The sequence below is a fragment of the Sylvia atricapilla genome, chromosome 6, assembly GCF_009819655.1.
Source record: "Sylvia atricapilla isolate bSylAtr1 chromosome 6, bSylAtr1.pri, whole genome shotgun sequence".
NCBI lineage: Eukaryota > Metazoa > Chordata > Aves > Passeriformes > Sylviidae > Sylvia > Sylvia atricapilla.
The window spans coordinates 356540-370884 of NC_089145.1; the positions used below are offsets into that span (position 1 = coordinate 356540).

At 53.0% G+C, this 14345-nt stretch overlaps 2 protein-coding genes and 1 pseudogene across 2 annotated transcripts in view; all 3 read right to left on the minus strand.

The window, feature by feature from the left end:
• Positions 1-961: 961 nt before the first annotated feature.
• LOC136362089 (mas-related G-protein coupled receptor member H-like) lies at positions 962-11121 on the minus strand. The gene is made up of 3 exons (XM_066320356.1): positions 10578-11121; positions 9146-10330; positions 962-1187 (listed from the first exon to the last, which is right to left on the minus strand). The coding sequence occupies exon 2, from the start codon at positions 10218-10220 to the stop codon at positions 9309-9311; it is 912 nt and encodes a 303-aa protein (XP_066176453.1). The 5' UTR covers positions 10221-10330; positions 10578-11121; the 3' UTR covers positions 962-1187; positions 9146-9308.
• Positions 962-12940, minus strand: LOC136362073 (mas-related G-protein coupled receptor member H-like; annotated as a pseudogene).
• The window catches only part of LOC136362080 (mas-related G-protein coupled receptor member H-like), a 30444-nt gene continuing 24365 nt past the window's right edge, over positions 8267-14345 (minus strand). The window contains exon 2 of the transcript XR_010743732.1: positions 8267-8839. The gene's annotated coding sequence lies outside the window, so the exon portion shown is untranslated. The remainder of the gene's footprint in view (positions 8840-14345) is intronic.

The following is a 14345-nucleotide window of genomic DNA, read 5'->3' on the forward strand; positions in this document are numbered from 1 at the left end:
ATAGGAGATTTTCAGCCTAGAACCAAGGCAACTTGTCATCTCTATCGCTTAAAAGTCACTCTTCCTTTACTGGCTTTGAGATCTGCATATTATCCCTTACATGTCTCCATTTGGCCGTTTCCCCCTCTCTGAGAAGGGTTGGAGTTTAAGCAAGTCTCAGTCTGTGTCAGGACAGAGTTAAAGCGTGCCCAGGCCTGCGGTGGTCAGGTGAACTCTGCCCTGGCAGGTGCAGATGTTTCAAAGCCACGCTGGTGGGGGCTGGTGGGCGCCTTCTCTTCCACCCCTCCATCTCAGAGTGTGACCTGTTCACAGCTGCTCTTTGAGGCCCAGTGCAGGGTGGGGGGGAGATCCCATCCTCCCCACGGGCCAGGAGTGCCGGCAGCCGGGGGGGAAGGGGCATGGCCCTGCCACAGCCTGCCCAATCCCCACCGTGGCCCTCCCCAGCTGCCCACGTGTGACCTGGTCACCAGATGGGGGAAAGAGGAGGTCTCAAACCCACCTTCAGCTTTTATAGGGGTACTATCAAAAGTCAATTCCGTTTTCTGAGTGGTCAGAATTGCGTGTCAATCCAGAACCTGTCCCCAAAGGGGGTTCTGTCCCTTCCAGAGAATTTTAAGGTCCTAGCAGAGCAACACTCTACCAACCAAAAAAACCCCAAAATACAACAAACTGGATCAACCCATAACTTCACTCCAGGGAACCTGTTGAAGGTCCTGACCCAGGGACAGCAGCTGGTGTGAGTGAGGTGATGTGAGTCCACTGTGGGGAAGTTCTCCAGGCTGTGAGAGGAAACAAGGTCAGACTCTTCTCCTTCTACTTAATGAGTGCCCCCTCACTGGGGTAAAACCTGGTCATGCCTTTTTTTTCAGTTAAGAGAAATCTGTAGCATATTAAAAGCTATAAACATTGTGGGAAGTGAGAAATGAGCCCTTTGTTGACATTGTTGCCCAGGGACAGGCTCTGTAGCAAAGCATGGATATTGTTTATTCAACAGAGTCTGGGTTTCGACTTACCACATTGGAAACAAACAAAAGACATAAATGCAAACGTAATTTAGGAGTTGGTACAAAAGGACAAAGATGGATTTTGGCTGAAGCTGCTGTGCAGAGTCGCTGTTCAGCTCCTCCTGAAGGTGGCCAGTCTGAGGATGGAGAAAGCCATGCTCCAATGTGCTCCCTGCAGAGGATCTCTCAAAAATCACCCAAGGCAATGTGTCTGCTCTGTTTTCCTGCAGGAATACATCACCACAAGGAGGGGGATCCTGTGGATATTCATTAATCAGGTGGCTCAAGGAAACCCTCAGGCACTCTCCTGGGCTCCTTCAGCAGAGCAGAGGAAGGGATCACCAGGCTCAGATCCCTGTGTCCATGGAGGCATCACTGCTGTGGGCAGCTTCTTCTTTCTGCTCATCAAAGACCCTCTGGAGGGAGCTCCGGAGGGACCCCAGGGAGCAGGGCCTCGGGAACCCTCCTGCCAGGAAGTAGATGAAGGGTTTGATGCTGCTCTGGATGCAGTTGAGGAATAAAACAGCCTGGGAAAACACAACTGTGTAGCCAAGCTGCTGCAGGATATTGCAGAGGCTGAGAATGAAAATTAAGAGCACAATGATGAAGATAATGATGTCACGCCTTTTGGGTTTCCGCTTCTTGGAGCCCCTCCTGGCCTTAATGAATTTGATTGTTCTGGGAATGACCATGGGAGCAGCACACAAAAGTAGGATGAGGGTGTACATGGAGATGAGAGCTGCCCTGCAGCGCTTCTGTTCACGTGATGGGCACAGGTTTGTCACTGCAGGAATGACAGTCAAGAGAGCAAAGAAGGCCCAGTATTGGACAAGGTCTGCCAACCATCGCAGGCGCTCGGGAACGTCACAAGCGGCGACAGACCTCGTACAAATTCATCATACTGCGGGTGTACATCATCCGGAACAGTGCCCAGTAGTAGGAGAGCACTGACAGCTGGAAAAGGAAGCTCACATACAGCAGGGGCATGATATTAGAGCAGGACACGTCCTCCACCAGGAACAGGAGAGCGGAGGGGACTGTGAAGAGCAGGAAGAGGAAGTCAGCAAAAGCCAGGTCAAAGATGTAGGCGTTACGGTCTTTCAGCCTGAGGAGGCAGAGGACAGCCCCATTCCCAAGCAGCCCACAGAGGCTGATGAGCAGTGTCACACTGTGTATGGCCACGTTGGTGACATCTATCTCACACAGATCGTCCCTTCAGTGGCTGAGGCAGGAGATGGGGACACAGTGGTGACCTCCATGGATGGACGCTGGGCAGGCAGTGGGATGTGGCCCCTGGCTGTGGTCAGAGTGGATGGGGAGTCAGTGCCTGGAGAATCCCAGGATGGACCATGCGGCTCCTCTGCAGCTCCTGCAGTGGGAAGGATTCAGTGGGGAGGAGTGAGATGTGCAGGGGAGGAGGGCAGTGGCAATGGTGGGGTGGGAGAGGGAGGTGGGAGGGTTGGGCTGTTCATCAGGGGCTGCAGAAGGGAAGCAGAGGGCAGAGGAGGGGGGAGCTGGGGAGGGCCCTGCGGTCACCGGGAGAGGGTGGCAGGAGCAGAGCAGCTGCTGGAGGAGAGGGAGGTGGGGTGGGGAGGAGGGAAAACATTGCACTGACCTGTTCCCAGCGGGGCAGCAGCAGGCAAAGGGGGTCTGTGCAGATCAGTGGCACCTCCGGGCACCTCTTGCTCCTATGGGATCCATATCCTAAAGCGGCTCCTCCCAGGTCAGTGACACGAAGGAGAAAGTGCCCACATCACCAGGAGATCCCCATTCCTGTTCTGCTTGCTCTTCTCCATGCCCTGTCCTGGTGCTGCTTCCCAAGCCTCGCTGCAGTCACGGGGGGTTGGAAATTGCATCTTTGGCTATGTGAGGATTTCACTTCCTCAGAGTTATTAATTATTTTCTTCTACAGAGAAAGTGAATTCTCTCAAAAGCTCCTGTAAGGAGAAGCAACGGCATATGAATAAGCAAAAGTTCAAGGCAATGGCACCTTTAATATCGCAGCACTCAGGGAATGTGACCACCAGAGATGTCTCTTAATGATCCTCCAGGATTGCAACCGGATTTCCAGTAGGAGGAGGACACATGGAAAATAGTTCCAGGAAAGTAATGTCTGTGTATTAGATAAGAAACACGCATTATTAACTATGTGTGGTTATAATGAATAAAACCCCCGTTTGTAAAGTGTCACCACAAACACAGAGATCAAGGAGAGATCCTTCTGTGTGTCCTGTGCAGGTAAAGAATTCCTGCTTCCTAATGCTTCCCACTGTGTTAGAAAGTTGATTTCAGCCGATTTCCATGTCAAGATCCAGAAGGGAAGCAGAGGGCAGAGGAGGCGGGAGCTGGGGAGGGCCCTGCGGTCACCGGGAGAGGGTGGCAGGAGCAGAGCAGCTGCTGGAGGAGAGGGAGGTGGGCTGGGGAGGAGGGAAAACATTGCACTGACCTGTTCCCAGTGGGGCAGCAGCAGGCAAAGGGGGTCTGTGCAGGTCAGCGGTGCTTCCTGGTACCTCGTACTGCTTTGGGATAAACATCCTAAGGGAGCTCCTCCCAGCCCAGTGACATGAAGAAGGAAGCGCAGTTTACCCGGAACTCCCCCCTCCAGTCCCCATGGCACCACCCGTGCCTTTTCCTGATGCTGTGTCCCAATGCTCGGAGCGGTCATGGGGAATACTGAAGTGGTTTACAGTTTTGGCTCCATCAGACTCCCAGAGCCTCGGGTTTATTAAGTTTTTTATTGTCCTCTACAAATCAAGTGGTATTTTTCTTTGTTGTGAGAAACGACAACTCGGTTCTTAAAATTTTAAACAGTTTATTCAGTTACAACCAGGAACAAAACAAGTTCCAGAGGGACGGCCAGAGACACCACACCCACAACAGTAACAAGCCATAGATAGCCTCGGTTAAGCCAACCCCACATTTTCACATATCCCACTCTTCCCACAGGGCTGCTCCTTTGTCCCGCCTGCCCGGAGCTTGTGCACTCCTCCTGCCTTTGACTCCCTGCAATGGTCCCAGCTCAGCATTACAGCTTTCAGCATTAACACAAAACTCACATTAGAAACACTCCAAACCTTAACAGAGCTTCTTTTAACATCATAACACACATAAGATTCGTTCAAGATTTGTGAGAGCCAACCACCATAACACCTGTTTGTAACACTGGGGAATGGCTCTTCCTTTTCCGCTAATTAGAAACACTCCTCCCCAGGACAGTGTCCCATTCTTCACTGTCCTTCTCTCACCTGACAGGGTTCTACCATTCCTCATTTCTCTTCCCTGATGGGCCATTGTCCCTGCAGCAGCAGAGGGCTGCTGGTGGCACTGGTGGCACTGCAATGCTGGCAGTGCTGGCAGTGCTGCCTGTCAGAAACAACTCCCATTCTGGGAAGAGCTCCAGAATCGTTACCAAAACCTGCCCTGGGCTCATGGGAGCACCCCTGGGCCATGGGCTCCCATTTCTCTCATTGCAGTGCAGGCTCCCACAGCCCAAGGCAAGGACAGCCATCAGCTGCTTGCAGCCAGACTGTCAGCACTTAGAGCCCACCCCAATTCCTGCCAATCCCCTTGAGGATGCAATCCCAGCTATTAGAGACCAGGCTGCTGTGAACCCCCTTCCAGCCCTTCACCAGAGCTCCTCCTCCTCCTCCTCAGCCCTGGGAGCACTTGTGGTTGTTTTCACCTGATCCCATACTGTCCCTTTGCCAGCAGGGACACCTTCCACTGTGCCAGGCTGCTCCAAACCCCATCCAGCCTGGCCTTGGACACTTCCAGGGATGGGGCAGCCACAGCTTCTCTGGGCAACCTGTGCCAGGGCCTCCCCACCCTCACAGGGAAGGATTTCTTCCCAACATCCCATCTGAACCCACTCTCTCTCAGTGGGAAGCCATTTCCCCTTGTCCTGTCACTCCGTGCCCTTGTCCAAAGTCCCTCTCCACCTCTCCTGGAGCCCCCTCAGAGAATGGATCATGAAGTGTTTGTCCTTGAATGGACTGACCTGGTGAGGGGATGTCAGATTCCATAGCTGGGGACACAAACACTAACAGCAGGGAAGAGAGGTGACAGTTCTGGTCCCAGGGCCACCACACACTCCAGTTTCCAGCAGGAGCATCCCAGATCCCTGAGGAATGTCAGCCTGGGTGGGAATCATCTCACTTCAGCTTTCTAGGAATTCCTTGACATTCACTGTAGGCTGCTGTCTGACTCCTAGGAGAGTGTAGAAGATGACTTAGATGAAACCTCTAACTTTCTAAGGTTTTTTAGCCAAGAGAGCAGCATTGATTTGCCTCTTCTCAGGAGAAATGACATTTCAGGAATCCTAAATCATCCCTCGGCTCTGTGCCTGTGCTCCAGCTCACACACAGAATTTATTATTCCGTGAATCCTCTTGGAAACTGTGGTGAAGGTGAAGTACCACTGAAATTGTGGTGTACAAGTGGCAAAATCAGATTTGAACCGAACTCAAAGTTTAGCAGCACATTTGTAGTGCCGAGTTCTAAAGATCCACCCCAGCAAAGAGAGTGGGCAAGTTCAGGTAGGCCAAAAGACAAGATTGTGGGATTGGGACTTCTTTAAAATTTAAGGAGGAAACTGACATAGAGAGAAACTGTGTAGCAGTGTGTCTGTATATCACACCATTCTGATGAACCAGCCAAACTGGTTGTGAGTAAGTTAGGAAACCGCCTGTAGTTTGTTGTTAGAGCACTCAGGAATTCATCAAGGCTAATGAGAAAACATCAGGATCAAAAATAAGAAGAGATAATGAGAAAATGTCTGCAAGAAACACAAACCCCAGGTAGGGGAAGGACAAGGTGAGGATGGACACTTGACCACTTGGATGTCCTGGCTGGCCTCATGAAGAAGCAGCTCAGCCAAGCCAGAGCTGCCCACGTGGATGGACAGCAGCCCTAGAATCCGTATCTGCCATGTGCAGAAATCAATAAACGCCTTCTGCTGGAATCATTCCGGTTCTGTCGTTCGGTGCCCGTGTCCCCTGTGCGGTGCTGAGCCCGGCGACAGAAGAACGCGCGGTGTCGATGCGGAGCAGGGCTCCGGACACTGATCGCGGCAGGAGCGGAGAAGGCAGGCGGCTCCGGCCTGACGCCTCCGCCTTCGGCCGCGGGGATGGGAATCCAGGGACTGCACTCGGAGAACGGGCGCTCGAAGCCTCCCGAGGAAAAGCCCCGGACCAAAAACTCCGAGTAGGAAAGCAGGAACCCTCCGGGGAAAGACTCCGGAGAAACGAAGCTGCGGCGAGTTCACTGGATCCCAGAGCTGAGGGGCCGGGGCTGGAGGAGATGGGGAAGGCTTCGGCCAAGGAAGAGGGAGCCGCGTTACAGCTCCTCCAAGTGATCCTTTCTGACAAAGGGATGGTTTATCGCCGGGGGGCCGAAAGGGGTTATTAAAATGGGGCCGGGAGAGAGGAGTTTTTGCCACCCCAGGAGTGTTTTATCCCTCCGAAACCCCCGAGCCCCGGCCGGGCCGCGGCTCCGCGCGGGGCGCCGAACACGGCAGGAACAGGACAAGATTCCCGAAACACAACTCCTTCCCCGGAGCCGAAGTTCCGAAGCCGTTCCCTCGCGGTCCCGGGACGCGGGTTTTTCCAGAGGCCCGGCGGCTTTGCCGGAGCGGAGCCTGTCCGCGGGGCTCCGCGGGCACCGGGGGAACTGAGCCCGGCTCCGAACTCTTCAACAGCAAAGGGATGTTTATTGTCATTCCGAGACTTCGATGGGATCGCGCTCCCGTTTGGCTTCTGAGCGAGAAGTAAGACATTTACTGCTCAGGGTAAGTAAAGATCTCCCGAAGCTACCTAAAGGCAGAAGTTACAGCTCTCTGCTCCCTCCGTGCCGCGTGTTTAGTGAAGCTCGGAGCGAGTCCGAGGTTCCAGCGAGCGGTGCCGTGAGCGCCCCCCGCAGAAACCGCGGGGAGTCCCCGCCGAAACCGGAGCCGCGCTCGGCCCTGCCGGGCCCGTCACCGACCCCGCCAAGTCCCGGCGAACCTTTGGCGGCCTCCCTCGGCCCCACGCGTGGCTCGCTCAGTCCTGCAGATTCTCCCCTCGGCCACGCGGGGTGACCCCGGCCCGGGCCGGGCCCCGACCCCGAGCGGACGCATTTCGAACGCGGCGCGGAATCGGGCGGCGTCCTTCGGCAGCACTGCGCATGTGCAGCACAGCCGTCCGTACGGCAAAATGGCGGCGCCCTTCACAGACGTTTCAGACGGCCGAAGGGCCGCTTCTCGTTCTTTTCCGTACAACGAGATGCCGCCGCCCCACTTGGAGCATGCGCACTACCGCCGACGCCATTCGGTGACCGCCGAGGCGCGGAGCCTCCATGTACAGCGCCGCCTCTGGCCGCTTCTGTTATTGCAAGGAGCGGGGCGGGAGCAGGAGGGCGCGGGAAGTTCCCCGGGAACAGAAGGAATACAAGAGCCGGGAAACGATCCTGTCCCGGCAAAAGGGACAGATTCGCCGCCCCGCCAGCCCGGCCCGGCCCCGGGCTGACAGCCCTCCCGAGGCAGCCGGGCCGGCCGGAGGGAGCGCAGCCACCGCCAGGAACAACGCGATCGACCCCAGATAACCTGCAGCTGGACACATCCCAACGGGACCACGGCAGCCGCAGGCACACCTACAATCTGTATCTGCTATGTGCAGTAAGCACTAAACGGCTTCTGCTGGAATCATACCGCTTCTGTTGTTCAGTGGCCTATTTGCCCCCTGCAAAACCGCTTTAACATTAGGTCTCCTTGCTGAGGCTCTCTCCTGTCCCCCCTTTCCTGGAGAAAGCCAAGAGCAGATTAGAAGCAGAGCCCTGATCCCATCAGAGGATGTGAAACCGTTCCCTGTTTGGGAGAGCCCTGGAGAACAGGAGCCAGCAGGGAGAACAGGGCTTGTGGCAGGCGCTGGGACAGACCCCGCTGTGGACGCTGCTGGGGCTCAGCCCGTGGGCTTTGCTCCCCTTTCCCAAGGGACCATTCCAGGGAACCTCTTGTGATCCTGAGCCAGGGACAGCAGCTGGTGTGTGTGAGGTGAGGTGAGTCCACTGTGGGGAAGTTCTCCGGGCTGTGAGAGGAAACAAGGTCAGACTCTTCTCCTTCAGCCTAATCAGTGACCCCTCATTGGGGTACCACCTGGTCATGCCATCTTTTTTTGTTTATTTATTTTTTTTTTTTCAATTAAGAGATGCCCATAAGGTATTAAAAGCTCTAAATTTTCTGGGAAGTGAGAAATGAGCCATTTGTTGACTTTGTTCACCAGGAACAGGATCTGTAGCAAAGCCCGGACATCATTTATTCAACAAATTTTGAATTCAGAGTCACCACATAGGACACAAAAAAGAGACATAAATGCAAACTTAATTTACAGGTAGTTATAAAAAACCAAAGATGAGTACAAGATGGCATTTGGCTGAAGCTGCTGTGCAGAGTCGCTCTTCAGCTCCTCCTGAAGGTGGCCAGGTTAAGGATGGAGGTGCTCCAGGGCTTCCTTGGACTTTGATGAGAACCAGAGGATGGCCTCAATCTACAGAAAAGCATCATAACCCCCTAATTCCTGTGAAATTCAACGGTCCAAGCATCTGGTGATGTGAATTTCTATATTCCATATCCTTTTTCATCACAGGCACAAGGGTTCAGTGGAGTTCCCCGTCGACCCTGCACTTTACTCAGAATGATTTCATTCTGCAATGAAAGAATGTGACAAATTCCCACTGAAAGAATAAGGGAATGTTGCTGTCCCTCCCCAGCTCTGCAGCCCTACCTGGTGTCTGCTCCCATCAGCTGGGAATGCAGGGCCGGCTCTGCCAGACAGAAGGGGAAGGATGCTCCGTGTGATCCCAACCCTCTCCTGCCATCGAGAGGCAGCAGCCCCGCAGGGATTTAGGAAATCACAGCCATCCTGTGCTGAGTGTGTCCGCAGGGCTTAGCGTGTCACACTCCTTGCAAGTCAAGACATCCCTCGAAACACCATGAAACTCATCTGAGTAGCCAAAGGAGATGGAGTTCATTCCCTGGGGCCGAGGCAATGAGGGTCATTCCATGGAGAATTGAGCTGGGGAACAGAACTGAGCCCAGCTGCTCTGCCTGGAGCCATGTGGGTCCAGGAGGGAGGAGGAAAGCGATGCTCCAATGTGCTCCCTGCAGGGCACCCCTCAAAAATCACCCAAGGCACTGCCCCTGCTCCCTTCTCCTGCAGGAATACACCACCACAGGGAGGGGATCCTGTGGATATTCATTAATCAGGTGGTTCAAGGAAACCCTCAGGCACTCTCCTGGGCTCCTTCAGCAGAGCAGTGGAAGGGATCACCAGGCTCAGACCCCTGTGTCCATGGGGGCATCATTGCTGCGGGCAGTTTTTTTATTCGGCTCATCAAAGGCCCTCTGGAGGGAGCTCCGGAGGGACCCCAGGGAGCAGGGCCTCGGGAACCCTCCTGCCAGGAAGTAGATGAAGGGTTTGATGGAGCTGTGGATGCAGTTGAGCAGGAACACAAGCTGGGAAGACAAAACAATGTAGCCAAGCTGCTGCAGGAAATTGAAGAGGCTGAGAAGGAGAATGAAGAACAAAATGATGAAGATAATGATGTCACGCCTCTTGGGTCGCTGCTTCTTAGAGCCCCACTTGGCCTTAATGAAATCTATTGTGTAGGAAATGACCTCGGGTACAACAAAGAGAAGCAGGATGATGGCATACACTGAGATGAGAGCTGCCTGGCAGTGCTCCTGCTGGTGTGACGGGCACAGGTTTGTCACTGCAGGAATGACAGTGAAGAGAGCAAAGAAGGCCCAGAATCGGACACTGCCCACCAACCACAACAGGCGCTCGGGAAGTTCGCAGTGGCAGCAGCGCTCAAACACTAACACTATACGATAGATGTTCGTCAGCTGGAAGAGCACCCAGTAATAGGAGACCACTGAGAGCTGGAAAACAAAACTCACATACAGCAGGGGCACGAGAGGAGAGCAGGACACGTCCTCCACCAGGAACAGGAGGGCGGCAGGGACTGTGAAGAGCAGGAAGAGGAAGTCAGCAAAAGCCAGGTCAAAGATGTGAATGTTATGGACTTTAAGCCTGAGGAGACCGAGCACAGCCCCATTCCCAAGCAGCCCACAGAGGCTGATGAGCAGTGTCACACTGTGTATGGCCACGTTGGTGACATCTATCTCACACACATCGTCCCCTTCAGTGGGTGAGGCAGGAGATGGGGACACAGTGGTGACCTCCATGGATGGACGCTGGGCAGGCAGTGGGATGTGGCCCCTGGCTGTGGTCAGAGTGGATGGGGAGTCAGTGCCTGGAGAATCCCGGGATGGACCATGTGGCTCCTCTGCAGCTCCTGCAGTGGGAAGGATTCAGTGGGGAGGAGTGAGATGTGCAGGGGAGGAGGGCAGTGGCAATTGGTGGGGGGGGAGTGGGTGGTGGGAGGGTTGGGCTGTTCATCAGGGGCTGCAGAAGGGAAGCAGAGGGCAGAGGAGGGGGGAGCTGGGGAGGGCCCTGCGGTCACCGGGAGAGGGTGGCAGGAGCAGAGCAGCTGCTGGAGGAGAGGGAGGTGGGGTGGGGAGGAGGGAAAACATTGCACTGACCTGTTCCCAGTGGGGCAGCAGCAGGCAAAGGGTCTGTGCAGATCAGTGGCACTTTCAGGAATCTCTTACTCCTTTCGGATCAATATCCTAAAGCATCTCCTACCAGGTCAGTAACATGAAGCAGAAGGTGTCAGATCATCAGGAACTCCCCACTCCTGTCCCTCTAACTCCTCTCCATGCCCTGTCCTGTCGCTGCTTCCCAAGGCTCAGCACAGTCACGGGGGAGTTGGAAATTGCATCTTCGTCAACATCAGAATTTCAGTTCCTCAGAGTAATATTTTTTTTTTCTACAGAGGAAATGACTTTTCTCAAAAGTTCCAAATGAATTGTTTTGCAAATATCTCCTCATTTCCTCCTGATTCGAAACATGCCTTCCCTGCAGAATGTTCCATTGTCCAACTGCCTTCCCTCTCCCAACAGCTTTCTACCATTCCTCATTTCTCTGCCCTGAGAGACCATGGTCCCTCCAGCAGCAGAGGGCTGCTGGTGGCGCTGGTGGCACTGGAATGCTGGCAGTGCTGATAAAACAGCAGGGTGCCTGTCAGAAGTAACTCCGATTCTGGGAACGGCTCCTTGATCATTGTCAAAACCTGCCCTGAGCCAAAGGACACACAGATGAACTGCTTCCTGTCCTGTCCCATTCCCATCTCTGCACTCCATTCCCACCCCACTCTCCATCCTCACCCCACCCCATCCCACAGGTTTCCCACACAGCAGCCGCTCCCCCACTCTCAGTGTGGCCTGTCAGGCTCTGCTCTCCTCTGGGTTTGCCGGCATCCAGAGCCCCTGCAACCCCCTCTGAGCCTCTCCTGACCCCTCCAGACTGCTCTGACCCCCCAGATCCCACCCAGGGCTGCATTTTCCCCTGACAGCCCCCCTCCTCCCCAACTCCACATGGGAGCCTGGCAGTGTGTCTGCTCCTCCTGGCCACAGTGTTCTAGGACCCAGGAGGGAGGAGGAAAGCCCAGCTCCAAGGTGCTCCTCAGGAGCACACAGGATGATGGATGTGCCCTGAGCCAGTGCAGAAACAAAGAAGGAGACCTGCAGTGGTTTTGGGGAAGTTGTGTCACAAGCAGCAACAGCACATGGCCAAAGCAAAAGTTCAAGGGAAGATCACCTTTAATATAACAGCACACAGTGACTGTGACCACCAGAGACCCCTCTGAATGATCCTCCAGGGTCATAATGGGACTTCCAGTAGGAGCAGGACACAAGGAAAATAGTTCCAGGAAAGGGATGTTTATGTGTTAAATTAGTGTTATAAATGCCTATTATAAAGTTTGCTTTTTACAAGGTGTGTGCTCTATGATTAATAACTTTGTGGTAAGGATATAAGTTTTTATTTCTGCTGTTAGTAAAGAAAATTAGGCATAGTGGTAGTAGTGATATAGTGTGCTTAAACTGTCTGATATTATCCCAGTCTGTTTGGCTGGGATAACATCCAGTGAACATGTAAAAAGACTCTGCTATTGATACACCAACTATCAGCCTCTACCATCTGAAGGAAGCACAGACCAAGGCCCGAGCTGGTGGTGATAATGAAGATACAGCCCAGAAACACGCAGATTAAAAAGGCACACCCAAGGAGGGGCCATGCAAAACAGTCCCTGGAATATGGAAACTACTTTATGGAAAAATATGAGTATGCAACAGATTGGTACAATAGAAAGTATATTTAAAGAAAGTCTCTGAAATAGCAGGGTGTGGGCTTGGCTGAATGCCAAGTCACCCAGCCGGCTGTACTTTGCTTTTTTATCTCCTAATTGTCTTATCTTTTATTAAACCTATTTCTTAAAACTTACATAAAAAGTGAATCTCGTTTTTCACAATTAGAAACACATGTCAGTAACTATGTGTGGTTGTAATGGATAAACCCCCTGTTGTAAATTCCTGTCACACACACAGATCAAAGACAGCTCCTTCTGTGTGTCCTGTGCAGGTAAAGAATTCCTGCTTCCTAATGCTTCCCATTGTGTTAGAAAGTTGATTTCAGCCGATTTCCATGTCAAGATGCAGAAGGGAAGCAGAGGGCAGAGGAGGGGGGAGCTGGGGAGGGCCCTGCGGTCACCGGGAGAGGGTGGCAGGAGCAGAGCAGCTGCTGGAGGAGAGGGAGGTGGGGTGGGGAGGAGGGAAAACATTGCACTGACCTGTTCCCAGTGGGGCAGCAGCAGGCAAAGGGGGTCTGTGCAGATCAGCGCTGGTTCCTGGTGCCTCGTGCTCCTTTGGGATCCATATCCTAAAGCGGCTCCTCCCAGGTCAGTACGTGAAGGAGAAAGTGCCCAGATCACCAGGAGCTCCCCATTCCCCTCCTGCTGGTTCTCTCTGTGCCCTGTCCCGCTGTTGTTTTCTCAAAAACTTGGTGTGGCCACTGAGATGTAGGAAATTGCATCTATCTTTGGTTACATTACAGTTTCACTTTGTTTTAGTTGTTCCTTTTAGTGGGGCTTTTTTCTGTGCTTTTTTGGGTTTCTTTGGGGGGGGAGTTGATTTATGTTAGTTTTTTTTTTCCTTTCTTTTTTTCTTTTTTCTTTTTTTTCTTTTTCTTTTTTTCTTTTTCTTTTTTTCCTTTTTTTCCTATTTTTTCTTTTTTTTTTTTTTAATACCAAGGAAATTATTTTGTCTAAACTCCACTGGAAGAATAGAATGGGTCCTCTTTCCTTTCCTCCTGATTAGAAAGATTTCTTCCCTGGACAATGTCCCATTCTCTGACTTCCTCCCCCTACCTGACCGGTTTCTGCCATTTCTTGTTTCTCTTCTCTGAGGGCCATTGTCCCTCCAGGAGCAGAGGGCTGCTGGTGGCACTGGAATGCTGGCAGTGCTGGTGAAACACCTGGCTGCTTGTCACAAACAACTCCCATTCAGGGAAGAGCTCCGGAATCCTTGCACAAACCTGCCCTGGGCCCAAGGAAGCACAACTGAGCCAAGAATTCCGATTTTTTCATTCCAATGCAGGCTCACACAGCCCAAGGGAAGGACAGAAAACAGTCGCTTTGTGTTGGTTTGGCACAGCCTGGGTTTTGGTAGCAGTGGAGGGCCACAGAAAGCAGCTTCTATGAGAAGCTGCCAGAAGCCTCCACACTGTCTGACAGAGCCAATCTCTGATGGCACCAAGTGCCACATCTGGTCTTTTCTTAAACACATCCAGAGATGGTGAATCCACCACCTCCCCACATAGACCATTCAAATATTTTATTACCCTTTCTGTGAAAAACTTTTTCCTGATCTCTGGCCTACATTTTCCTTGGCACAGTTTGAGACTGTGTCCTCTCGTTCTGTCAGTTGCTGCCTGGAGAAAGAGACCAACCTGATACAGCCACCGTTCAGCAAGCTGTAGGGAGTGATAAGGTCACTTCTGAGTCTCCTTTTCTCCATGCTAAACAACCCCAGCTCCCTCAGCTGTTCCTCACAGGGATTGTGCTCCAAGCCCCTCACCAGCCTTGTTGACTCTTCTGGACGTGCTCAAAGAGTCTCAACGTCCTTCCCAAAGTGAGAGCCAAGAGCTGGACACAGCACTCGAGGTGTGGCCCCACCAGTGCCAAGGACAGGGGCAGAGTGACCTCCCTGCTCCTGCTGGACACACCATTCTTATCCATTGGCCATTGGCCTCCTTGGCCACCTGGGCACACTGCTGGCTCATGTTCAGTTGGTTATTGACCAGAACCCCCAGGTCTCTTTCTGCCTGGGCACTGTCCAACCACCCCAACCCCAGCCTAGAGCATTGCACGGGTTACTGTGGCCAAAGTGCAGGACTGTGTTGTGGTTTAAAAA